The sequence below is a fragment of the Drosophila nasuta genome, chromosome 3 (assembly GCF_023558535.2).
Source record: "Drosophila nasuta strain 15112-1781.00 chromosome 3, ASM2355853v1, whole genome shotgun sequence".
Classification (NCBI taxonomy): Eukaryota; Metazoa; Arthropoda; class Insecta; order Diptera; family Drosophilidae; genus Drosophila; species Drosophila nasuta.
In genome coordinates this window covers 38130344-38156236 of record NC_083457.1, presented here as the reverse complement: position 1 = coordinate 38156236, position 25893 = coordinate 38130344, and the positions used below count along the sequence as shown (strand labels likewise).

At 36.8% G+C, this 25893-nt stretch overlaps 1 protein-coding gene and 1 long non-coding RNA gene across 2 annotated transcripts in view; both read left to right on the top strand.

Annotated features, from left to right (window-relative positions):
- Positions 1-7556: 7556 nt before the first annotated feature.
- The window catches only part of LOC132788494 (ecdysone-induced protein 74EF), a 49562-nt gene continuing 31225 nt past the window's right edge, over positions 7557-25893 (top strand). The window contains exons 1-5 of the mRNA XM_060795934.1: positions 7557-7772; positions 11029-11725; positions 11842-12195; positions 12479-12716; positions 12774-12962. Of these exons, the coding sequence (XP_060651917.1) occupies positions 11639-11725; positions 11842-12195; positions 12479-12716; positions 12774-12962 (868 nt within the window). The 5' untranslated portion in view covers positions 7557-7772; positions 11029-11638. The remainder of the gene's footprint in view (positions 7773-11028; positions 11726-11841; positions 12196-12478; positions 12717-12773; positions 12963-25893) is intronic.
- Positions 21970-24250, top strand: LOC132788495 (uncharacterized). Its single transcript, XR_009632632.1, has 2 exons — positions 21970-23249; positions 23296-24250. It is a non-coding gene; the product is annotated as an uncharacterized LOC132788495 (long non-coding RNA).

Genomic DNA, 25893 nt, shown 5'->3' with positions numbered 1-25893 from the left:
GCTGAGTGTATTTGTTGTTGTAGTTGCTGTCGCTGTTGCTGTTGCAGTTTTCTAATGTTGCCTGGCATGTTGGGCATGGGCATGGTTGGGGATTAGAGGACTGGGGGCTTGAGGCACGGCCAGTTTTATGGCCATGTCCATGGCGCGGGGCATCTTCAAATGTTTGGTTTGCCCGCTGCTGCTGCTTTTGCTGCTGCTGCAACTTCTCTGATGATGATGTTTATTTGCATCACATTGAATGTGCAATGGGAAATTTCGTTGTTTTATGTCCTGCATATATTCGTTTTTCTTTTTTTTGTGTTTGTATTTTTGGGATTCGCTATTCGACTTATCGAATTGGCATCTGAATCCGATTTGGAATCAGCAATGCAATTGAAATCCGAATCTCAAATCTTGGTGAGAGGTGCGACTCACTTTCGCTTCCAGAGGCGCAAACTCTTTAGTTTTACTTCTATTAATTCCCCATTTTTACACTCACTTTTATTTGCTACAATTATTTTTGTTTTAAAAAATCTTTTTAATCTAGAAAAAATATTGTTTAATAGCTATTCGGTTTTGCATGATTTATTCTGATTTACATAATAGTGAAACTATGTATATTTGTAGATCAAATTATTAGTATTTATTATTTATTTATTTATTTATTTTAAATGTATTTGGAAAAAAGTTTTGTTTTTGCTTATATAATAAAGAAATTATATATAAATGTATTTGGAGATTTAGAATTGTATAAAGACAGATTTTTTGAATAATTTAAATGTTGAAATTTAAAAATCTTAAATTTTTATGAAAATAGTTATCAAATTTTTAAATGAAATTGATTTTTGTAAATAATTGGATGGTAAAAAAAAAAAATTTAAAACTATTTATTGCATATAATTTTGTATTAGATTAGTAAAGAATTGAATACAAATTTAGAATGTAGAAATGTATTTTAATATTTCAAAATATGTACATTTATTTTAGAAAATCATCCCACAAGTAATTTTTAAGACACGTCTCTAAAATTAACCTTTTAAAAAAGTGATTAAAATATTTCCAATTATCGAATAAATATGAATAATCTCAATTACCATCCATGTTTAATATATCAACACTCCAAATCTTAATTAATATGGAAATCTTTTTTACTTTTTTAATTTCTTAGTTGATTTTAATTGGATCATGCATACACTTTACGAAATTATATATTGATAAAATCTGCTTGTTTTGAAACATTATAATTTTCGCATTTCCTACGAATGATTTTCAAAATATTTTTATGCAATTTTCGCAAATTGCTTTCTCATGTTCAAAATATAATTTTCAAGTTTACCAAAAAATTGCAAAATGCTGTTGCCGCGACTTTTGCTGTTGTTGTTGCTGCAGCCGCTGTTGCCTTTGGTGCAGTTGCTTCATCGACAGTTGCAACTTTCAAACAAGTTTAGTACCTCTAGCTACAGCTCCAACTGCAACTCCAGCCTCAGCCTCAGTTTCAGCTTCATCCGCGGCTCAGCTCAAGCTCAAGCTCAGGCTGGAGAGCCTGTCCAGCGGCCAAGTGCATTGTATTTGTATCCGGGGCGTCCGTCTCCATCTCCATCTCCATTTCCATCGTCATCGCCATCGCCAGCTCGATCTTGGTCTGCAGTCTGCAGTCTCTGGGTCTGGGTCTTGATGGAGACCCGGCAGGAATTTCTGTTGCTGTTGTGGTTTTTTGGTTTTTATTTTATCTCTTCCCTGCAATTTTCCATGTTGTATCATTTTTGCTGTTGCTCAGTTTTTTTTTGGCTTTTTTCGGCAACGAAATTTTTTCAATGCCTTTGCATGCAACTTTCGTTGGCTGCCATATTTATTTTGATTTTTTATTTTATTTACTGCTTTCAATGAGAAAACTTGCTTCGACTGCAAGTGTAATTGCAAATACATTTTATTTTAAAATGTGTGTGTGTGTGCGTAGTGTTTTATGTACATAAATATTATTTAAAAAGTGAAAACTGAGCATGCAAATCGTAATACACAAATTGCACTCAAAAAGCAGAAAAAAAGAAGAAGAAAAAAGCGCTCAAAGCGCAGCGATTGAGTCATTGCAGTTTGTGGTGCTTTTGCATTGTTTTTGTTTTGTTTTTGGGGTGCATTAAACGGCAAATTGTTTCGTGGGATCAACACGCAAAGTGCGTTGATCTCGCGACGGCAGCAGCAGCTGCTTTTCTCTGCTCTGCTCTGCTTGCTGCAGCAGCGCCAACGCTCAAAGCAACAGCAACGCTTTTATTTAAGTTTACAAAAGTGAATGAATCCGAATACGCTGACGTCGACTGCAGCAGAGAGGTTGAGTTTCGCGTAGGCGTTTGAGGCGCTTCATCCCTCCCTCTCTCCCTCTCTCTCTCTCTCTCCACACTCCACTGAAAATAGCTCAATGTGGGTAACAATTAACAATTTATTAATTAGTCAGCTGCTGTGTATGTGAATCATTGCCAAAAGGCACCAAGGCTGTGTACTTCTGTGTGTGTGTGTGTGTTTTGGGCTCACTCAACTCAAAGCCAACGCGCTACTCCAATTCACTCCACTCACTTTACACTTCGCACTCATTTCACTCTTCACTCAACGCGAAAGCAAAAGCAAAACAAAATTTTTTGCCAGCCGTTGACGTTTGCCGTTGCCGTTGGATTTTTTTTGTTGCTCTTCGCTGCGCTGCGCCGCTTTACAATGCATTCGTATAAGTGTGAGTGTATGAGTGTGTGCGTGTGCCAGTGAGTGAGCGTGGCTGTGTCTGAGTCTGTGAGCTGTACGTGTGAACTCTGCTTTTGACCGACGGAGGCAATGTTGTTCGTTGACCTTTCCCAAGTGTTGCTGTTACTCTTGCTGTAGTTGTAGTTGTTGTTGTTGTTGTTGTTGCCATGAAAGGAGTGCGAACTGCGAGAGCGCGTCGTCGTAAGTTGTGGGCGCACTTCTCTGTTATTGTTGTTGTAGTTACGCAGCGTCATGCTTTTGTTTCATATTTCGGCAAAAGTTTCCTTGGTCATTAAACTCTTTTTTTTAATGCAACGACCTTCCATGCGATCGACGGCACGAATTTCAATTGAAGTCAAGTCAGTTGCTGTTTTTTTTTTGTGAAGAAGTTATCGCGTTATTGAAATTGAATTCGTTGGCGGAGACCGAAGTGGAGCCATTAAGGCCTGGCTTGGCTAGGTTATTGTGTTAGTGCCTTGAATGTGAGCACTGAACCCGGCTTTAATTTTTTCTGTGCGGGGGGCTTCCAAAATAATACAAAAACTTCACCTCATTGGTTGAAGGTCCACATATTGAACTTTTAAGTATGGCCAAGTTAAGCTTGTTAGTCTGCTCGAGGCGAAACAAGCATATAAATAAAAAACTACTAATAACAACAATCTGTACATATTAAATGCTTGATTAAAATCGCGCAAAAGTGCAAAAAAGTAAATGGTATAAATTCAAATACATACTACGACAATTACCTCATGCATAATAACTTTTATTTTTGAAATCATTTCACAATGAAAAGTAAAATTGTACCGCTACGCTCGCCTGCAATGGCAGCGCCAAACAGCAACAAAAACAAAAAAATGCAGCACGTTTGAATGAAGTCACAGTCAAACGTAAGAGAAAAGAGCGAAAGTCTCTTAAGAGCACAGCATAGGCAAATGCTCTCCAACTCACACACACACACATTCGTGCCAGTTGACTCGCTCTCTCGGTTTCGCGTATTGCAATGGCCGCTCAAAAAGCTCACATCATGACAGCGCCATTGTGTGTGAGAGAGCGGCGACTGCAGTCGCTTTACTAACTGCAAACTGCAAGTGATCTCAGAGAAATGTGCAACTGTGCGTCTGTGTGTGAGTGTGAGCGCGCGCTTTACTGTAAATATTTTTTTCGCACTGCATTTTGCCGGCGCGCTTTTGCAAAGTTTTCGTCTAATATAAATGTGTCTGCATTTGCTTGTATTGGTGTGTATGTGTGTGTATAGTATGCACGTGCGTGTGTGTGTGTTTGTTTCAGCGACTAACTTGTTTCTGTTGTTGCTGTCGTCGTCGACGTCGTCGCATTCGACTTTTCAATGAGTCAATCCTTGAAATGTTGACTTCCTGATACGCATATGACTATTGAACAAGTTTGCTTTGTTAGATTTTTTGAAGGTTGCGTATTTTATACAAACACACGCACATGCAGCGAGTATGCGAGTATGTGCATACATATGTGTGTTTGTATATTTTATAGTTAGATATGCCTTTTGCTTTTGCCTTTTGCTTTTGCGTTTTGTTTTGCTTTTTCATTTGCTGCTGCTGTTGCTGGTGCTTTTTGTTTTTGTCTAAGGTTAGTAGCGCTTGACTATTCTGTTTTTAATAGTATTACGAGCATGTATTTTATTTTTTTGAATTTACAGTTTAGCGACAATAACAACAACAAGAACAACAATAGGCGCGACATTTAAGATTTTTCTATGCTCTTATTAGACATACTTATAGATCTTATGTATGTATGTGTATGTGTGTGTGTGTGTATCTATCGCATGTCTCTATCTCATGCATCTACACATGTCTCTTGTCTTATTTTATTTGTTTTTTCTTTTCTTATGCCACTCGACGAATCACACTATTTATGGGCAGTGAATAATTTTTCCATTTAACATATGAATTTATGGTTATTTCATGAAATTTATTAGAATGCACAACGAACGTTGCGCCCAGTTTTAGTTTAGTTCTTTGTTAGTTTTTAGTTTTTCAGTTGTTTTTTGAAGTTTGTCATTTATACTCGACAAAAAAAAAACATCACTTCAACACCTCGATCGCATTCTTAGCCCCTTAATTAAAACTTATTTTGCTTTTTTTTTATTTTATGTATTTTTTCGGGTATGTTTGACTGAAGGTTAATCGGTTAACTTCAGTCCATTCTGTTTAGAGCTTTTATTGCATAAATAGTGTGTGACGACAAACCGAAGAATTTAACACAAAGAAGTCGCAAAGCGAAGAATATGTTGTTATTTTTTTGTTTTGTTATTTTGTAGTACAATTATAGTTTTATAATCTGCGTAGTTTGCTTTAATATCATTTATATCTTACAATGAGCACTTTATGTAGTATTTTTGTTTACTTGAATTCCTTTCGCATGAAGCATTAATATTTGGTTTGGTAGAATTTATATGTATAAATATTATTAGTACTTTTAATAGAATTTAATAATGAAGTATTTATATTTATTATGTGAACAATTATTATAAATATATTAAAATAATGAGATATTCATATTTAATTTGATTAGTTATTATGTGAATAAATATTCTAATAAATATATATTTATTTATTTTTGCTTAAATTAAACGTTTATTTATAGTTTTTTCGTACTTAGTATTTAAATATGTAATTCACTTCAACAGCAAAATGTAAATGCAAATGCAAATGCGCTTTGTGTCAATGTGCCTGGAGCAGCTTTCAGTAATGAACGCATGTACCGTTAAAGCGAGCTTAGACAGCCGACGATCTTGAGCTCCCTTCGCTACACACACATACTTACATACTTACATACACACACACACAATTGCACTTACTTTGTAAAGCTTACAAATGTGCGTGCAACAACAACATTCGCTACGCCCTTGGCGCAAACAACCTGTAACAACAAAAATACCCTACGAGCCGCACATTAGTGGGCATTAGCGACTCAAGGGTTGTCTACGTTTATTGTCTAGACCCGAGTAGCGAAGCAGGTGGGAAGCGGGCGGGGGGGGAGAACTATTCGACCTTAAACTTGAATCGATCAGAAGAGAAGGTTACAAGCAAAAGGCGAGAATAAAGCTAACTAATCGACTTGCCATGCAACAACTATTTTCGCTTTTTGTTGCGGTTCGAAATAGAAACAGAAAAAACAAAATCGAAAAATAAAAATACTAGAGAAAAATGATTTTCGAGGAAGGTTTCAAAAAAATGCCCACTTGCTAAACTGTATTGTTGTTGTTGTGTTTGTTGTATTTGTTTGATAAATTTTTGATTCGATTTGTATGAATGACTAAGTGTTAAATGGTGAGCAACGATTAAAATAAAGTTAGCTTAATTAGCTAAAGGACGCAGTCGACATCGATTACAAATTATGTATGTAAATAAACAAGTGAATGATTTTGTAGATTTCCAGTTAAGAACAATGCGAGCAGATGACCTTGAAACATCTGCAATGCCTTCAGATAATCTTTCAACACCTGTCCGAGTGACTCCACATCAGTAAATTATACATACATACATATGTATATGTTTAAACACATACATATTTTTATGGCTGATGCGAAAAGTTAATCTTGCAAGCGACAAAGTCGGAAGTAGCTAAATGTTGCAAAAGCTCTTGCCAAGCAGCAACAACAATAAGAATCAGAATAACAACAATAACATTAAGCTGGCTAAAAAGCGATCTTGAGCGGAACATAAATAATATTTTGTTCAATGAAATATAATTGGTGTTGTTGTTGTTGTTGTTTAAGCGACTCGTGCTTATGTTCTTCACGCACACACTCACGCGCTTGGAGCTGCATACAAATTATAAAACGAAAGCTTTTATTTTTATACAATTTTTATACGTAGCCATGACAGTGTGAGAAGGTCACGACGATGCACACACACACACACACACATACACAGCACGAATAGACACGCACACATACATGTATGCATAAGTAGTAGACATAGCAAATGCCCAGCAACAACTACAATACAATAAAAGCTACAAGAGAAGTAAGAGTAAAAACACCAGTCGAAACATATTTACGCAGTAAATGAGCATCAACAAAGACGCCGGCGCTCGTCGCTCTATCGCACCCTGCTGTCAACTGGCTTGCGCCCTCTACACATTGCCCTCTCGCTCTGCCCCACGCAAAAACTTTGCCGATCAACTCTTTGCACCTTGTTGTTGTCTCACGCTTTGCTTTGGTGTTGTTCGTGTTGTTGCTTAGAGAGCGCAAGTCAAACGCATTTTTGTCAGCTACTATTTGCGTAGCTTTTGTGTTCTTGTGACTAGGCAATGCAAAAAAAAAAAGCTTCACTGCAGGCGAAAGCTCTGTTAATATGTGCATACATAATGCTTGCTATGAGTGTGCAAATGTAATATGTAAATATGTATGCAAATATTGGTATTATGAGCTGGCAACTTAAAGTTAAGCATCGCTAATGAAAGCAGCATAATGAATTGAAATCGAATTGAAATTGACATTAATCGGTGTATCTTGTTTTTTTCTTTTTTCTCATTGCAGAGGCCACCACGCAGCGAGCATAGATAAGAGGGGGGAGACTGCAACGGGGGGACGACAACTCTCTCTCTCTCTCGCTCCCTCTAAATGCCTCGGCGCACGTTCAAACACCATAAATGCGTGCCCAAAGCAGAAAACTGGGAACACATGCAAATTTGGTCAATGTCAGCCATGTTGCTAATGACAATAAAAGTTTATACTTGTACATCTATCGCATACGTTGTAAAATAAAACAAAGACAGAGACGTCTCCTCTTCCAACAACAACAACAACAAAATCAAAGTTATCAGCTCCCCATTCCTGCTTCGTCTTCAAACAAAAATTACTAGCGGGACAACAAAAATTGTAATTAAAGCAACAACTTTAATTCGCAATCAAATTTTTTTTTTGGATAACTTTACACTGCCTTTTGTGGATAATCAAAAAGAAAACAAAACTGTACTTTATACAAAATAGTTATATAGAACATATATACAAACTATTATTAACAATCAAAATCAAAAATATTTACAACTCGTTACGCTGCAGTTCATAAATATATTTATATTTGGTGAGTAAAGTAAACTAACTATATTTTGTTAAACATATATTAAAGATATATAAATAAAATAATATCATAGATAAATAGTATAATATAAATACCTATATTAAAATAAGGAAAGACAATTATTTAACAGATTATATAAAGACAAATTCAATCCATAGTTTGATAGAAATGAACTGTTATAAAGTCATGCAAATCTTGATTGTTAGGATTGGTTACAAAAAGAATATAATATAAGTTGCTTCACCTATCTTCACCTACCTTCACATATGTTATCGTTCCATTTAATGATTTATTTTTTATAAATCTCTTTTATTTTAAATACTTATCGAAACAGATGCAGCTTAAACTGCATTCCAAAAGTTGAAAAGTTTGACAATAGTTTTTCTTTGAATACTCAAAGTTGCATTCTTGTTGCAACTAAAAGATGTAAAAATAAAATGCATAGCCTAGCATAGCTAAAGCATTTGAAAAGTGTCAATTCGGAACAGATTCGTCATCAAAACTATATTTAACAAAATTGCATAGTCGCAATAAAATTCCATTCAGCTCGCACAAAAACATAAAAAGTTATTTTTAGAGACTCTTCATTGAAAATTTTGACATAAATCAAATTTAAATACTCTTGATACTTTAAAGAACTTATTCCTGTAAATAACTTGTCCTGATTTAGTTTTTCCTTTTTCTATTATATTTAAATGCTATAGAAACTTCCAAAGTTTCATTTATATTTCTATAAAGTATTCCGCTCAGATGAAATCATTGGAAAATAATAAATGAAATATATATGATATTCGAATGGATTGATAGCATTGTTACATTGTCAACAGCAACAATAGACTTTAGTAATAATACAAGTAAAATATTAGTAATAATACAAGTAAATATTATAATTGATTTGCCTTAGATTACAAAGAAAGCATTAATCAGACGATTAAATTTCTTCCATATAAAGATTCGCAATATAACTCAAAAATGTGCACTTGTCTTAACTTTTACTTGTTTTCGCTGCTTCGTCGGCACTTCGTCTACAGTTCGGCTGTCTTCGGGCAGCATTGAAGAGCGACAGTCGGCAGCACCCCTTCAACTCCCCCCCTTCGCCACTCTCCACTTTGAGCCGCGCCCATTTGCATGCTGAGAATACACACGTCTAGTATTTTGATCATAGAGATGTGTGCATGTATTTTTTTTTTTTTTTTTTTTGTTCAGCGAGCACCAGGAAGTGCTCTAAGCTCAATGTGAACGAGTCTCGTAGAGTTGGTGGGCGGAGGAGAGGAGGAGAAGATTGAGGGGGCAAATCAATCTACTGTTGACTACGTTGTGGCTAATCAAAGATTGTGTATACGCACCGTTGCACTGTTATTAGAGAAAAGCAAAGGCAATATTTTGCATAAACGTCGCAACATCTTAGTAATCATTGGTGGCGGCGGCGGCACCAGAAGATGGCAACTGTGGCGCCACTTTACAACAGCAACAACAACAACAACAACAACAACTGCAACAAGCAACATTTCTAATGCAAACGAAAGGCTTGTTGTTGCTTTTCTTTGGCTTTTCTTTCAAGTTTTCTTCTTCTACTGAACTTGCAGGCAGAAAAGTGAATAGCCGCCAGCTGCTGCTGCTGCTGCTGCTGCTGCTTGTATTGAATAATGGAAAACGAGTTTTCCGCGCCGCATGCGCATCACTAAGAAAAAAACAGGCATGCAATGGAAAAACCAAAGCAGCGCAGGCGCAGCGCAGCGCAAACAGCGACGCCAGCAGAGCGACGCAAGCAGCGCAATGCTGTAATGTCGATTATTGTTGTTGCTCACTCTCTCTCTCTCACTCTCGTTCGCTTCGATTGCGTTGTTGTTGCTGCTGTGCTTTCAAGCTCGACGTCGTCGTAGTTCAATGTTAACGAACTTTTTGCGACTTGCAGTTGCTGCTTTTTCGCTGCTTTGTCGCTGCTGCTGCAGTTGTGTTGTTGTTAGACTTTCACTTGCAATGGATTTGGCAGCTTAGAGAGAGCGAAATGCAACAGCAAAGCAACTGCAGCAAAAAACTTGTTGTTGTTGTTGCTTTGCATGCAGTTCAATAACATGTTATGTAAAAAGCATTTTTCCAAAGTTGTTTTTGTTTTCGCTGCTGTTGCGGCTGCTGCTTGTTTTGGTTTTTCTTTTTCTTTTTTGTTTCTTTTCTTTTGCTGCAAGAGAGTCTTTTGTTTTCTTTGCTGTTGCAGCTGTTGCACATTTAACCCAACCCCCGCAACACCCTTCAGGGCTCTCCTCTCCGTCCGTCTGTCTGTCCGTCTGTCTTATGTTGTAATTCGCAATTTGAAATGTTATTGAACTTTAAATGAAATTAACTTTGATTCAACAGCAGCAGCAACAACAACAAAAACATACACAAATTTTTGTTATAACCGGAAGCATAAAATGCATACACAGCAATAATATTTAAACAATGCAATGCAACAGCGACTTTCCATCATCTTTTTTTCAGTTTTCAGTTTTTATTTCATCTCTCATCATTATTAACCTCATCCTCAATTTTCAACTACAACAATTTATTGTTGTTTTCTGTTGTTTGGGTTGCGAATCAGTCATCAGAAATTATGGTAACTTTACATGTAACATCTATGCAATTAAAGCGTCTAATTGTTACGAATATTTCTTGTACATGCGACTAGGAAAAGTTTAATGAAAGAGAATTGAAATATTATTTATGTTAAGATAAGGAATTGAATGAGGTTTCTTACAAAATCTTCTTTAAAACAGTAAAATGAAGTGAGTAGATTTCTAGAAAGGCAATAAAAATTTATAAGAATCTTTTATTTTGGATATTTATAGCATTTTTTGAGAAAGATATAATCCAATTCTTTAAAACAAAAAAAAAGGGATTGCGAGTGAAATGCTAAAAATTTAATGAAAATTAATTATTATTTTTAATTTTGATATTTAATACATTTTTGGAGAAAGATGTAATCTGATATCATATAAATAAAAAGAGCTGATAATTCCAATTAATTTACAATACTTTTTAGGCAATGAAATTATCAGTTTGTCTGTTAAAAATCATAAAAGCTTACTTTAATCAATTAAAGTATAGTAATTATATTCTTAGATTGTCTTAGAATCTCACAAAATCTTAAATTATAAATTTCCAACTATACTTAAGATATTGAACCTTCAATTTTTGAACTGAAATAACACACATATTTAAACACAAATATCTAAAGTAATCCAATGCTAATCATTTTCTTGCTTTTCTTGTTTCATTTCAGATTTTAATCAAAACAACAGCAGAACGGAAAAAACCCAAATAAATATAAACAAAATAAAACTCTTAACAAATTTAAACCAAAATAATATTAGTAATCACATAACAAAACTGATATACATAATACGTTATACGCATAGTAATTAATCGAATTTTCAAAGTGTTCTTATTTTTTTACAACAAATATTTTTTTTGGTTTTAAATGACAAACGTCCAAAATCAAACAAAAGACTACACATTTTACCTACAAAAGTAAATAAAAAATCAATTAAATAAATATATACAACAAAAAAAAAACTTTATATACAAAATATATAATCGGAAACCAAACCAAAACCGTCTTATAAAAAAGTGCCTAACAAAATTATATATTTGAAAAAACCAAAAAAAATTTGTGTGAAAACTCCAAATTTGTGTGATAAGGAGAAGGAAACTTTTATAAATTTGTGCAGTAGTTAAACTAGAATAACCCTTAGGGTACTATATCTATATATATATATATACACCAATATATATATACATACATAAATATATTTTCAAGTGAAGGGGCAAAAGGAAACGGCTACACGCTGGCAGTTAACAGTATTTGCAGTGGAGGCTTTGCCCTATCAGCGATGCCATTTATCGATGACGCATTGCTCTGGTGTCCGGATAACGATGGTCGTCTTGTTGGTGGTCTAGATTTGGCAACATGCATTGCGGTATGAACTCTACACACAACCGACTATCGATATATATATCGAGACATAAACTATCGCTGCTGTCAAGTCTCAACTCTAAACTTGTCGTGTATATTTTGTGTATTGCTTTTCTATAGGATGATTCCACGGTCAATGCTGAAAACATCAATCCCACGGTGCAAACAAACGCTTTACAACAACAACAGCAACAACATCAACTGCAGCTACATCAACATCAACATCAACAGCAACAACAACAACAGCAGCAGCAGCTACAACAACAGCATCAACAGTTACAACAACAACTGCAACAACAAGCTGTGGGCAATCAGGAGCTTAACGGTTCGGCGGCGCGGAATGTGAACGTTGTGTTGGAGCCACTGTGCGGCAGCGACTCCTCCGATGAGCTTTTTCGCACGCTCTCCGAGAGCAACTTTGAGATCGAGAGCCTGCTGTCGGATTTGGCGACCGTTGAGGTCAAAGTCGAAAATGTACATGCGACAACAATAAAAAAAACAGAGACAAGTTTAAACTACTACACACACATACATACATACACAATCACGCTCACTCTCTCTCAGTCACAAACACACACACATTTACTAAAAGCTTTTGCGCAGGACTCTTTCTTGCTCGCTCTCTCTTTATCTCTCAAATGAACAGTTAACCTTTTATGTATTTATATTGTGTTTTCCTTTTGCTCTTTTCTTCCCCCAACACACAAAAATCTTTTTGCTTTTGCTTGTTTTTGTTCTATGCTATTATCTTTCCTAGGAGGAGAACAACAACAATGTGATCAACGATAATGACTTTGCGTCCGCCGTTGTCGTTGCCAGCGATGATCTGCTTGCCAAAGAGAATGTCCAGTTAAGTGTCCAGGGATTGGTCGAGTCGGCCCTGGGCGCCAGTCTAGCTGATAGCAACAACACCAATGGCCAGGCGGCGTTGCTTGGCTTTGGCTCCAACTCGGGCAACAACAACAACAACAACTCAGCAGCAGCAAAGCGAACAGGTGAATAAGCAATTTATACGAATTGTATCTTTGATATTTATTTGATTTTTTACTCAGGCTTTCTGCTTCCTTGTGATTTGCTCAATAACAACAACAACAACAACAACAATAGCAGCAGCAATGGAGATTGCACGCCGGACGAGTCACGTTTTGTGACTGTGACCAGCGCCTCAGCAAATCCATTGCTGGTGGAGAAGCTGATGTCCAAATGCCTAAACATTGATAAGCGGCTGGATAAACTGGACGGTAAGTCAACTTTCAAATTTACTTTTTACTCTCAGTTGTTTCAAATTTGCTTTCAAATTGCGCACGCTTCAACGTGAAGTTGGCTGCAACTGCTTGACGTTAAGTTGGCAGCACGCAGTTTCGAACACACGCGAGGATGGCTGCGTTCGAAATTCGAAAATGGTTGAGCAAGCGCTGTGCGCAGTTTTGCAAGCATTGTAGCCAATTGTATAGGTCGTGTCTTGGCTAAGTTAACACAGTTTTCGAAGTGGCTCACATATGTAGATAATTTTTCGAAATGGTTTGTGTACGTGCTAGCACATCAATTTCTTCGAACTTGTGCTGAATGGGGTGGTAATATTAGCTAACATTGGGTGGAGACATTTAATTTGATTAAATCTACGCGTTTAAAAGTATTAAAAAAAATTATTTGCTGCATAAGCGCAAGTGTCATAATTTTTAATGCCAACGAGTATTGCGAGCGTCTCGTCGCGCCCGTCGAGACAAAACAACTAAAAGGGCCAGTCACTTGTGCTTATATTAAATCCCGACAGGATGTACCTACCCTACACAACCCCCTCGACCCCCTCCCGCACACAATTAATAAGCGTCTATTGACACGAAAGCAAACACAAAGCGACGACGGGTTCTGAGAAATGACTGTCGCTGTAGCGCGCACACACACACAGAGGAGATTTAGCAGCTACACACAAACGCACAAACATAGGCAATAACCCACTCCCGAGACAGCAACCCAGAGCGTAGACAGCAACCCTCAAACCACTCACTCAGTTGACTCTGCGGGCACCTACTTCCTTTTCTAAAAAGGCCACACACAAAAACCCAGACAGAGCTCAGCGCGGAGCAGCGGGGCAGCGGCAGAATGTTTCGGCTGTGTTGGTGTTGTTGTTGTTGTTGTTTTTGTTGCGGCCTGTTTCGGGTTTTCATGTTTCCTTCAGTTGGGCAAGCGAAGCCAAGTCAGACACAAATGCCGTCTCTTCCCACCCCTCCTCCCTTTGGGCAGGTCAATAAATTTTGCGTGTGGAAATTGTGCGCTTCAAGGTCAAAAGGATATTGCCACTGTGGGCTGAACGTTGGCGTCGCGACAGCAGCGACAGCGACAGCGACTACATTTCTGTGTGTAGGAAACGTTTTGCATTTGTATTGGGCACGCACACACACACACAGATAGAGACGGAGATAGAGGCACGCATGCAGACAAAATGGCGACCCACACTCCACACGCCAAATAAAAAAAAAAGCTTTCGTCGTCAACCATTTTGTGTGCGTGCCTGGGAGAAGCAAAGAAAGAAAGAGTGTGAGCGAGACGCAAGACAAGTTTTATATGCCTCTCTTTGCCGTTCTCCTGTCCTCGTCTGGATGAGTTGTGTGCGTGTGTGTGTGTGTGTGTGTGTTGTTTGGGCGGCTGCTTTCCGGCAACCTTGAACTTGAAATTTTCGTTCGAGTTCAGCCATAAAAAAAGAAACAGACATAAAAATGGGCGCAATCATCATTGTGGAGAGAGGGAGACAGCGACAGAGAAAGAAAGAGAGAGAGAGCGAGCGAGAGGCTACTTGACAGGCGCTAGACGACTTTGCCGTTTGCTTTTGGGCTGTGGGCTGTGGGCTTGGGTCGTGTCCTGTGTCTTGCTGAGTTCAAGCGCCGCACAAGCATTGAACTTTAATTTTGCAGTTTCAAGGATAACCCTGATGAGTGGGCACCTTTTTTTTTTCGTCTTCTCGCCAACGAATTTGCCCAATCACTGACGGCGACGCCGACGTCGACTGCACAAAGCGACAACAATGACAACAACAACAACAATAGCAACAGCGTCTCTAACAAGCCGTTGACATTGTAAACGGCCAACGACGGATGACGACGACGTCGACGACGGCGGCTGCAAAGATTGTTCACTTTTGTTTAGAGGGTTCAGCATCAGTCCAAGGTTCTATTGCGGCCAGCCAGTCAGCCTCCCCTCACCCCATCTCTCACCCCTTTTGGCAAAAAAATTAGTCTTTATTTCGCTTTTGCTTCAACTGCAAAGCTGCGAATGCGAATGCGACACACGACACACGCAGTTGTGGCAAGTGGCAAGTGGCAAAGCAAAGCGACCGGCGGCGACTTGGCCACGTTATTAATGTCAAGGGGTTCCACACACGACCATAGTCGCAGCATTATAGCCATCTAGCCATAGACATCAACATCGACATCGGCAACGGCTTCGCCACAGTTTCAATTTGAAAAGTGCGTTAGTTTCTGCGTTGTGCGTTCTGCGTTTATTACTTGGTCCGCTCACTTCAGGGCTGGCTGCTAAGATTTGCGCAGCACTTCAACTTCCCAAGGTTCTAAAGAATATATGTTCTAAGAATATAAGATATAAATAAATTCTCAATTAACTTCTTAGAAGAAAAAAAAAGTTTTAGGAATTATTGCGGCTTTTTTTTAATTATGTAAGTGAGAGATAGAAATGAGATAGATAGAACTTAATTTAAGAGTACTCAATCTATTAAAATATCATTTTTAATTTTCTTTTTTTTTTGATAATAGAAAACTTTACTGAATGTTGATTCTTAAGCAAAATTACATTTAACATTTCATCCTTAAAATATACTTTATTATCTTTGGCAAATTTTCTCTAATCTAGATTTTTTAACAAAATATCATTTAATGACATATACTTTAATGTGATTAGGACAATTTTCAATATTTTAATTCTTAAGCACATAAGAGAGTTTAGAACTATAAAATATCTAATATTTCTTAAATTAATATTTTATATTATAAATGAGTTTTAAAAGTTCTCAGTTCGCAATAATATATTATTTTTATTAGGACAATTTTCTTTATTTTGATTCATTAGAAAATATAACTTTAAAATATGAAACATTTTATTCTTAATTTATTATTTAGTTTCATACTAATATTTCATATTTTTAATCAGTTCTAAAAAGTCTTCGTTCCCAATTTATTTAATTTTTTCATTAATCATTAAAAATTTCGAACTATGTTCTAGGCTACAAATCAAATTATTATTCGAATTTTAAAATATAATTTTAGGATGTAAAAAGTATAGTCTGATGCATTCAGATTGATTTTTAGATGTAATGTAATCATTAATAGGAAATTATTTACTTTCATACCAATATTTCATATTCTCAATTAGTTCTAAAAAATTCAAAATAAATCAAATTTGTTTTATTTTATTATTATCACTAACAATTTAGAACTATGTTCTAGGCTACAAAAAGTATTCATCAATTTATTATTACCCTTTTAAAATTGAATTCTAGTATGTAAAAAGTATAATCAGATGCATTCAGTTGAATTTGAAGATGTTATTTAGTGATTATCCATTAATTTTTCAATTTCTAAATTGCAATCAAAATAGATAAAAATATATTTCCAGCACATGTTCCACTTAGCGTATTTATTCCGAGACTTCTGCTCATTCAAATTCATTCAATAATTGTTTCCTGCTCTTAAAATTGTCTTTTAATTGAATTATAAAAAAATGCGCAGCTATGCAAATTTATTGATAGAACTACGAATGTTTTTCGTGCTGTGGCTATAAATTTTCTCGCAGACAAATTCAAAACAAAAACAAACAATTAGTTTTAATTTTCTTGCTTTAGAATTTTCGAATTTACTAAAAATAAATGTGTGCATTTTTATCGCAAATATATTAATAGACAATGCAAGATTGATAATTAAGTTTGACATGCCTCAAATTACGAAATAAAAACATCTAATGACTTATTTAATTAATTATTGAGTGTATTTCAGTATTCATTTATTGTTTATTCAATTGCTTGCACTTTTTTTCTGCAACGAATTCTCCTTGAACCTTCCTCGAATCGATTTGCTCGATGAATTAAATTTACTCGCTCGATTTTCGTTTTTCGTTTTTGTGTTTTGCCCATCCCTGGTGCACTTTGGCTGTTGATTAGTTAACTGCCATTTTTCTATTCTAGTTGGCAATTGCCAAGTGCTTTTATGCTTTTAGCCATGGCTCATGGCTACAGCAACAACAACAACAGTAACAACAACAACAACAACAATGTTGCACGCATTTCTTGGCTGCAATTTGAATTTCAAATCGTGTCGCGCTTTTCGAAAATGTGCGTTGTTATAGCCAAATCAGGATTTCTGCGTGTCCCCCTAACGACAATTGCAATTACAACTAAAGCAACAGTCTAAGCAAAACCAACAACAACAACTGCAGCTAGTGAAACAAACAGCAAACAACAACTAACAACAACAACAACTAACGATGTCAGGGGCGTTCATTTGTCCATTGCCAGGCAGCGAACCGGGCCGAGCACGTCACTGTCACCACCGTCACCGTCACCGCCGTCTAAGCGTCACACCTCCCCTTCCCCTTCCCCTCACCTTGCCCCCTCCCCTTCCCACCACCATCTTACCCCTCCCCCTTCCCCTTGAACTGCCTGCCATTGCCTCAAGTGCAAAACGTTGCCGCTGCAAAATGCACTTTGCAATTTTGTTGATTGGTGGATTGGCAATTGTTGTTTATATTTTTCTTATTTTTTGTTTTTTTTTGTAGCTTGCGCTTTTTCAGTTTTCTTGCTTATTTATCTCGTTTTATTTTTCATGCATTTGCTTGGCGACTTATCTAAAATTGTTCGTTTGTTTTTCTGTTTTTTTTTTGTCATTTTATTTGCGTCTTGTTAGTTTTTTTGCACGCAAGACGCAGGTGACCGCTGGGTTCAAGTTTTAACGGATATCATTTGAATACCCAGCAGACTGTGTGAGTTTGTGGGGTAGTTTGGTTTGGAGAAGCAAGTGAAAATAAGTGAAGAATAAGCAAGGCGAATATTTTATCCTTAGAGGATGAGCAACAGCATTGAATCATCATAGAAAAAAAATGTATAATATCGCATGTTTATTTTGATTTATTTTTATTCAGAAAAACATAATTATAATTTGACATTTCTTCAAAATTGCAGATTAAATTTAAATACTAAACATTTTCTGAATTCAATACATTTAAAATTTCTGATAAATTTCCATAATATTCTAGACTATTTTATTACTTTAGATTGATCGGAAAAAAAAAATTAATTTACAAAAAGAATTCGCTTTAGAACAGCATAAATAATTATTGGAAAAAATACATTTAGTTGGTCTACTTACATTTAATGTTACTCCAGTTAAAAATAGTAAAAAAAAATTAGAGAAACAGACTGTTAGAAAATTGAGAAAAAAGATCAAGTTATAAGATCAAGAACCTTTGGTTTAAAAATTATGTTCTTAAAGTAAGACAACTTTAAGAACCAATTCTTAAAACTAAGAATATTAGTCCAAACGATAAATAAAAGCATTTGAGAGAAAGAACAATGTACTGCTTACTATGAAACTATAACTACAAAAATGATTATTTATGTTACAGAATATTATTTTCATGTAATTAATTTACAGTTAACTTACTTCATAACTTATTATACACTATATATTAACTAGAGCGCAGATTACTTTGTCATTTATAGAATACAGAGTATTTTCAAGTCGAGCCTCTTAAAATCTTTGCCACATTTATCTTTTATTCTTGATTCTGGGACAGTCGCAGGAGCCTCACCTCGTTTGCGTGTAACATGGACCAGGAGGGGGGAGGGGGTGGCGTAACCGAAAGGCGAAAGGGGGTCTTGTCTTGTGTCTTTTGTGTTGTGTTATGGATTTTTTTGTGTGTTAGTCATGATGTCATTTTGGACGCCATTTTGTCAGGATTGATTAATGACGCCTCCATCCAGTCAGAGTTCGAGTTGTGATGAAAACGTTTTAATTAGTTTTCATTGTAATGCATCGCCAGACAATTGCAAGGTTTATGACGATGGGAAAAGATGAATTGGGTGTGCCAATGTGGTGCGACCCCAAAATCAAATCAGTTACACAGCTTGCAGAGATTAGAATATAATGGAGTGGAATAGAATAGATCAAAAAAAAGTTAAGCATAATAGATGCATTGAGATGTCAGTGTCAAAAATTATACATAAGTACTGAATTATTTACAAATGTTATTCAAGAAAATATAGACAAAACTTAAAAGAGAGTGAGGAGTACTAACATTGACTCCAACATTATAAATATATTATTAGATCCATTAAATGAAGTTCAATTTTCATAAAAATAAAGTCAAAATACACTTTAAAAAAAAATTAAAAAAAATCTTAACTAAAATGTGTAAAATAAAAAAAAGATTCCACAAATACTATATCATTCAAAATATATCTTAAATTAAATTTTCCACACAAAAATAAATATTACAATATAAATAAAATAACTTTTTTATACACTCTATTATAAGTACCCAAGTACAAAGTTACAAAGTACTCTCCTAATATATTTTCAATGAGTAAGCATTTGGTTTTTATACTACATAAATTAAAAAATGCAGTTTCAAATACATATTAAATATTTATATGTCTGCTTTTATTTTAATATAAAGTATTTAATATGAAACCGCAACTCGAAGGCCTATGAAAATATTCATTAATTAGTACATAAAGAAAATACATGTAATATCCCAGTAGCAAATTCCTGTTGTCGCCATTTTGTTGCCATAGGCAAAGCCTACTTATACGCGCTCGTTGAATATCCAATTGGAATTCAAGGGGACCAAAGAGAGAGGGTGAGAGCGAGAGAGAGACTCGCAATGAACACACTGTCCTAATTGCACTGTAACCCATTAACACACCGATCGCAAAACAACAACAAACAGAGACAACGACAATAACACAAATCCGATCGTCATCCATTGTCGGTCGACGATCGTTAGACGTTATGCCTCCTCTCTCTAGGTGCGGTGAAAAAGTTTTCACCTTCACCCCAAACAACAGGCAACGGCAAAAGGCAAACGAAAAACGAAAACGAAAACAACAACAATAACAAAGCAAAGCGAAGGTGCAAACACAAAACAGACAACTGCAAACTGCAAATAATAATAGAGCATATCAATAGTCAGGCGTGAGTAGGAGGGAAGAGAACAGAGGGGGAGGAAAGGGAAGGTAAACCGCTGATAGAAATGCATTTTCTCTCAATGTGCAATGAAAATGAAATGTGGCGACGATGTCCACGTTGTTTTCATTTTTCCATATGCAACAAAGGCAACACATTTCGCTGCCCCCATTAGAGCATTTCCAATACCTATTCCCCCTGCCATTCTCCATCACCATCCAATCCACCCTTCCCCTCCTCCCGTAATCCACCCACTCTGTCAACAACAAGCAGCAAAAGAATTGAGCAAATGAACTGAATACTGACTAAATGGGGTTTAGAAGGGAGGGGGAGGGAATCAGCAGTTGTTTGTGTGTCAGTGTGCATATGTGTATCTCTCTCTCTTTCAGTGTGCGTTTATATACATATGTATGTACGTATGTTTGTGTGTGTCTGTTTCGGTTCCAGTTCCAGTTTTGCAGTTTCACAGTTTGTGCGACGTTCGTTTGCTTTTGATTGCATTAGAGCGTGTGCCGCCGACTTCGCATCTTGTTATAAAAAAAAGCTGAAATGAAAACAAAAGGCAGCGCCAAATGACGCTGTTCATAATGTTGCCGATCATCGCGATGATCATCGTGTTCATGATCATCATCACAATGATGATTATGATGATACAACCTTACAAAATTCTCAGTCGCAGTCTCAGTCTGCGTCTTGTGCTTAGCTTTGGTCAGCTTTGAATGTGTTTAGCGCTGAACTTGTCTTGCCTGCACACTCGAAAACACACACACACATACGGCCACGAACTGAGAGCAATGCTTTGCTCACACTCGCACTCTCGCATTCGCAGTGAGTGAGCCGGGTGCGGGCCAACGAAGCGGAGAGAGAGAGCAACATGAACAGCAACAGCAACACTAACACATTGATAGCTTTATTTTTGCTTTGCTGTATCGTGTGGTATGCAGCCTTGAATTAGTTCGCTGCACTCGCGTGACGATGTATTTTATGTATGCGCTCATGTATTAACATATGTGTGTGCGTGTGAGTGTGTGCGAGTTTATATGTACTTGTAGCAGCAGCAAGGCAAACACACAAATACACAGCCCGCTTTGCGAGAGTCTGCGAAAGCTCTCCTTTGCCCCGCCACAACAAATGTCTGTACAAATAACACAAAAAACTTAGATGCGTCGCAGTCGCTATCTCTGCCTGCGTCGCAGTCGCTTTGCTTTCATTGGTGCGAGGCGCTTCATTATACAAAAATACAAAAACAAAAAGCAAAATAAAAAGAATGCTTTTGATTTTTGTTGCTTCTTGTTTGCATATCCATTTTCCGTCTTTGAGCAAACATTTTTGAGGGCAGTTCTTGCTTTGCACAATTTCTGTGACCCATTGGCAAACATTCAATAAATATGCAAGCACACACACACACACATGCTGTAAACACGCATGTGTCAAGTAGCGTGTGCCCCTAATTATCACCTCCTGCCTGGCAGACAGTTCCACAGTTCTACCTTCCTCTTCGTCTTCTTCTTCTTTCATTTCCACCTCCCACTCACATTCGCATTCGCATTCACGATGCAGCATCTTTGCCATAATCAGTCATCCAGCACAGACAACAGCGACTATATCTAATAGATATATCTACATCTCGCTGTGTCTGGGGAACTGCGGATCTTTATGGTCTTCAAATCGTGCCGCTGTTCACGAACACACACACACATACACTCACACCCATTTTAGTTCGTGTTGTATCTGGGAAAACGGATATGCATGATAGACGTTTATAACACGAAAGAAAATTGCGATTCAGCAAATGAGGAAAATGAGCGGAAAAGTATCGTAAACGTATCTGTGTCGTATGCGGACGACTAATTGGCATGTACTATATGGCGGATTCGTAATATTTTCTATGCGATACGATTACTCAAATTGGGGCAAACTGCTCGTTACAACAGTCACTCGTTAGTTTGTAACGAGAACTTCAGGGAATTACTTAAAATAACACAATTGTAAACGATTTGTTTGTAATTCGAAATTACGAATAAATTTCTAATAAATTTCTATACTCTTAAGCTTAACAACCAGCAGTCGGTTTTCAGGAAGTTCTATTCTAGTGAAATTCAACAAATATTACGTATACGTCATATAATCTAATTATATTCAAATGCTGTCTAATTAAATTCTCTAAAAATGTGCGCAAATGCAGCAAGATATTACTCATTAATTCCACAGTATTTTCGGCGTTAATTTGAACTCTGTGTGTGTGTGTGTGTGAATCATGATTTAATTCACCAAGAATTCAATGTCAACTTTTGAGCATCTTTTTCAATTTACATAACATGTCGTGAGCTTGCAATAGAAGCCCACAGACTTGACTTGCACATTGACAATAATGGTTAAGATAACGATTACGATGACGATTGCGATTGTGATTGTCAGATTTGTCAGATTGTCATATGCCATTCCAACGCATATTGCGGATAATGCGTAGAGAGAATGTGAAATAATAATGTATGGGGCAAAGAGACTGTGGCGACACCATGAGGCAGGCAAGACAGGCGTTGGTCGGTATTCAGATCGACACCCAAGCATAGACATAGACTGTCTGTCCTTCAAAAAAGAATAAACACACACAAAGACAACGCACGCAAAACTGAAAGCGAAAATTGCATGCGTAAGAACAAGAACAAGAACAACAGCAACAACAACGAGAACGAGTGAATGAAAGAACGAGAAAGCGATAGCGAGAACAACTGCAGAAATATTAGGCGGATATGTCTGATGACGACGACGACGACGAGAACGTGTGCATCGAAAATCCGGCTGCGATGTGTGAATACATACATATAGTATGTAGTACAGCACTTGTAAATATATTAATATTTATAGGGTCTTAACAGGCGGCCAAAATACGACTGCAGTCAACTGACAACTGGGCGTGTTTTAAGGAAAAAGGGGAAAACCTAAATTATACATGCAGCAATTAATGGCACATGGAAGCGATATAATCGTACTTATATCCAGATCGGCGGCCCTATAACAATGTGCATATATTCACAATCAAGTGCAGGCAGCACTCGAGCGATTGTCAAGTTTATATGTATGTGGATTCGGGAGACTAATAGACACACACACACACACATGCATACATATAGATATGTCTACATTCGCACATTCATACATAGATTGTATGTGCATATTTTAGAATGTAATTGTGCATCTGGCCTAGACCTAGAAAAGGAAATTTTGTTGCTATTATTATTTATACTCATACTCGCTCACTTGCTCTCTCATTCTCATTCTCTCATTTGTGCAGCGCTCGCGTCAGTTGCTCGCTCACTTAGTACATTCGTTTTATTCGTTCTTTACACCAACAATAACAACAGCAATTCACAGCGTGAGTGAGTTTTTGTCTGCTTCTTCTTCTTCTTGTGCTGCTGCTGCTGGCGTTGTGTGAGCGCAGTTCTCATTATTTGTTCTCCTTCCTCGCAAATTAAAAATATGCCTAAGCAAATAAAATGCATGTGAATATGTATGCAAGTGTGTGTACATATGTGTGCGTATGAGTAAACGTGCGTTAGCTGCAATTACAGGGTGATTCGCTTCGCTTCGATTTCAATTACAATTTATTGGCAGCGACAAAACCTTTCGATTAAGATTTACAACATCAATAACTGTCACTTTCACTATTTATCGATAACACAAATAACATGGACTACATTTTTTTGAGTGTCCGAATTTCCGCCATTTTAAGTGTGTCCATTTTTAGTACTATTTGACTCTGCCAGCAGTCAATTGAATACTGACTGCAGATTGAGGAGTAAATTATTTACAACAACAAAAATACCACAATTCAACTTTTACTAAAAAAAAGGCATTACAGGGTAGATTGATAATTAAAGTGCACCAATAATGGCATTATCACTTTCTAGTCAATAAAAACAAAATCGAGAGTGAAATTCGATATTGTTTGTCGAGATTGTTGGCCAAACCTGCTAAAAGCACCCGTTGTCGTTGCCAATAATCGAAATCGGCGTTTAGTTTGGTTGTCTTGCTGCACAACTGCATTGAGAACTGCAAACAAACAAACAGCAGTAGCAACAACAACAACAGCAATTGTCGAACAACAAGTTAAAGCAACAATGGCAGCAACAAATTAAATTGAAAATTGTTTTTGCTGCCGATAGATAGGCAAGTAGTCACAACCATAAACGCCAGCAAAAGCGAAAAAGTCAAAAGACCCCTTTACCTCTCCCTCTGCCAACTGTTTTCGGCCAACCCGTTGCAACATGCAACAGCAACAGCAACAATTCTATAAAATAAAACAAAATAAACAATGTGCGCGAGAAACCAAAAAAAAACGAACGCAACATAGAACTGGGAACGAAGCATAAGAAGTGGAGAAGAGGAAGTCGGGGGAGGTGCAACTAGTGCTAGCGCAGTTTGCAGCGCTGCGACTGCGACGTCGCTGCTAACGACGATTCCGATTCCGATGCACGTCGCTGACTTGTCGACAGTCGTCGAGTGGCGAATGTTCGGGTTGCGAATGGGAGGAAGAAGAGGTGGTTGAAGAGGAGAGGGGGGCGCAGAGCACGCATGTTGTCCATGTCCCCATTCGAGTCAAGTGACGTGTTATCTGTCGCCTTCTCTCAGAACTTTGACTTCTATTGGTTGAATGTCGTTTGCAGTTTTGCAGTTTGCAGTTCGCCGTTTGTGCAAATTTGACGCTGACGTTCGCTTGTTTTAGTTGTTGTTGCTGTTGTTTTTGTAGTTGTAGTTGTAGTTGCTGCCGTTGTTGTAGTTGTAGATCGATCTCACTTAGGCTACCGTATTGCCGTTTGTCATTATACGTCTCTCTCTCTCCCACCCTCCCCCTCTCGCTAAATGCGTCTCCCTCAACTCAACGTCTCGTTTCAATGCCAATGAATGCATGTGAATTTGCAATTGCCTCCGTGTGAATGTGTGTGTGTGTGTGTGCGACTGTGCGAATGAGTGTGTGTGTGTTTGTGTGAGTGCGTGTGAGAGTGTGTGTATTATGCGGCATTACGATTGGTATTATTAGCAGCATGCCATGGAAAATGAAAACTGCCAATAGTGTGGCAAACACTTTCCCTCTCGTTGCTTTCCATTTGCAGCAACAGCAGCAGCAGCAACTTCATCATCGTCAGCTTGCAACTTGCAACTAGCAAGCTATGCAGTAATTATTGCACGATCAATTTGCGGCTGCCGGCCATCCATGTCGCTGCAAAAAACTTTCTTCAAAGCACACGTTTAGTTTTTTTTTTTATTTTGATTTTCTTTTATAATAACACTGGCTTAAGATAACCAACAACGAGGGCAGCTTTATCAGTGTTGATAGCAGGGAAACTAATGTCTACTTTAAGCTGCAACATCCTTTTTTAGTATTTCCGAAATAAATAGTAAAAGTGACCCAAATATATTTTCATTAGTATTTCTTGTCACTTTCATATAATTCCACGAATTTAGCAAATATTTTCTATTCAACTTTTTTTTAATGGAACTGCTTACCTAACAAGTTGAATATGAAATTAACATAAACTATTCCATTCAACTAATTCATTATACCATTCAAAAGGTTATACAAAACAAAAAACTATCCAATTTAAATATTGATCAAAACCTGATGATTTAAACTCTAGACTCTTTCTTTAAATGCTTTAAATTCTATAGCTTAGGAAATATTTCTTTTGTATAACTTGTTTCAACTATTTTTATACAACTTATCGACAAACTATCAACTTTTTATCGGATGTAGAAAGCATAAGTAATACGAGTTTATTATTATAATAAGATCATAGAAATTTCCGGTACTAAAAACTTCTTCTCTTAATGTCAAACGATCATAAGAACCGAATAATTATAAGTATATTTTTTAAAGTCCTAAAATACATGTGGGATTTTCTTAAGCTAAAATTCAATCAATTAAAATGAAATTTAGATATAGATGGAACATATATAATTTAAAATCGTTAGGATATTTTTT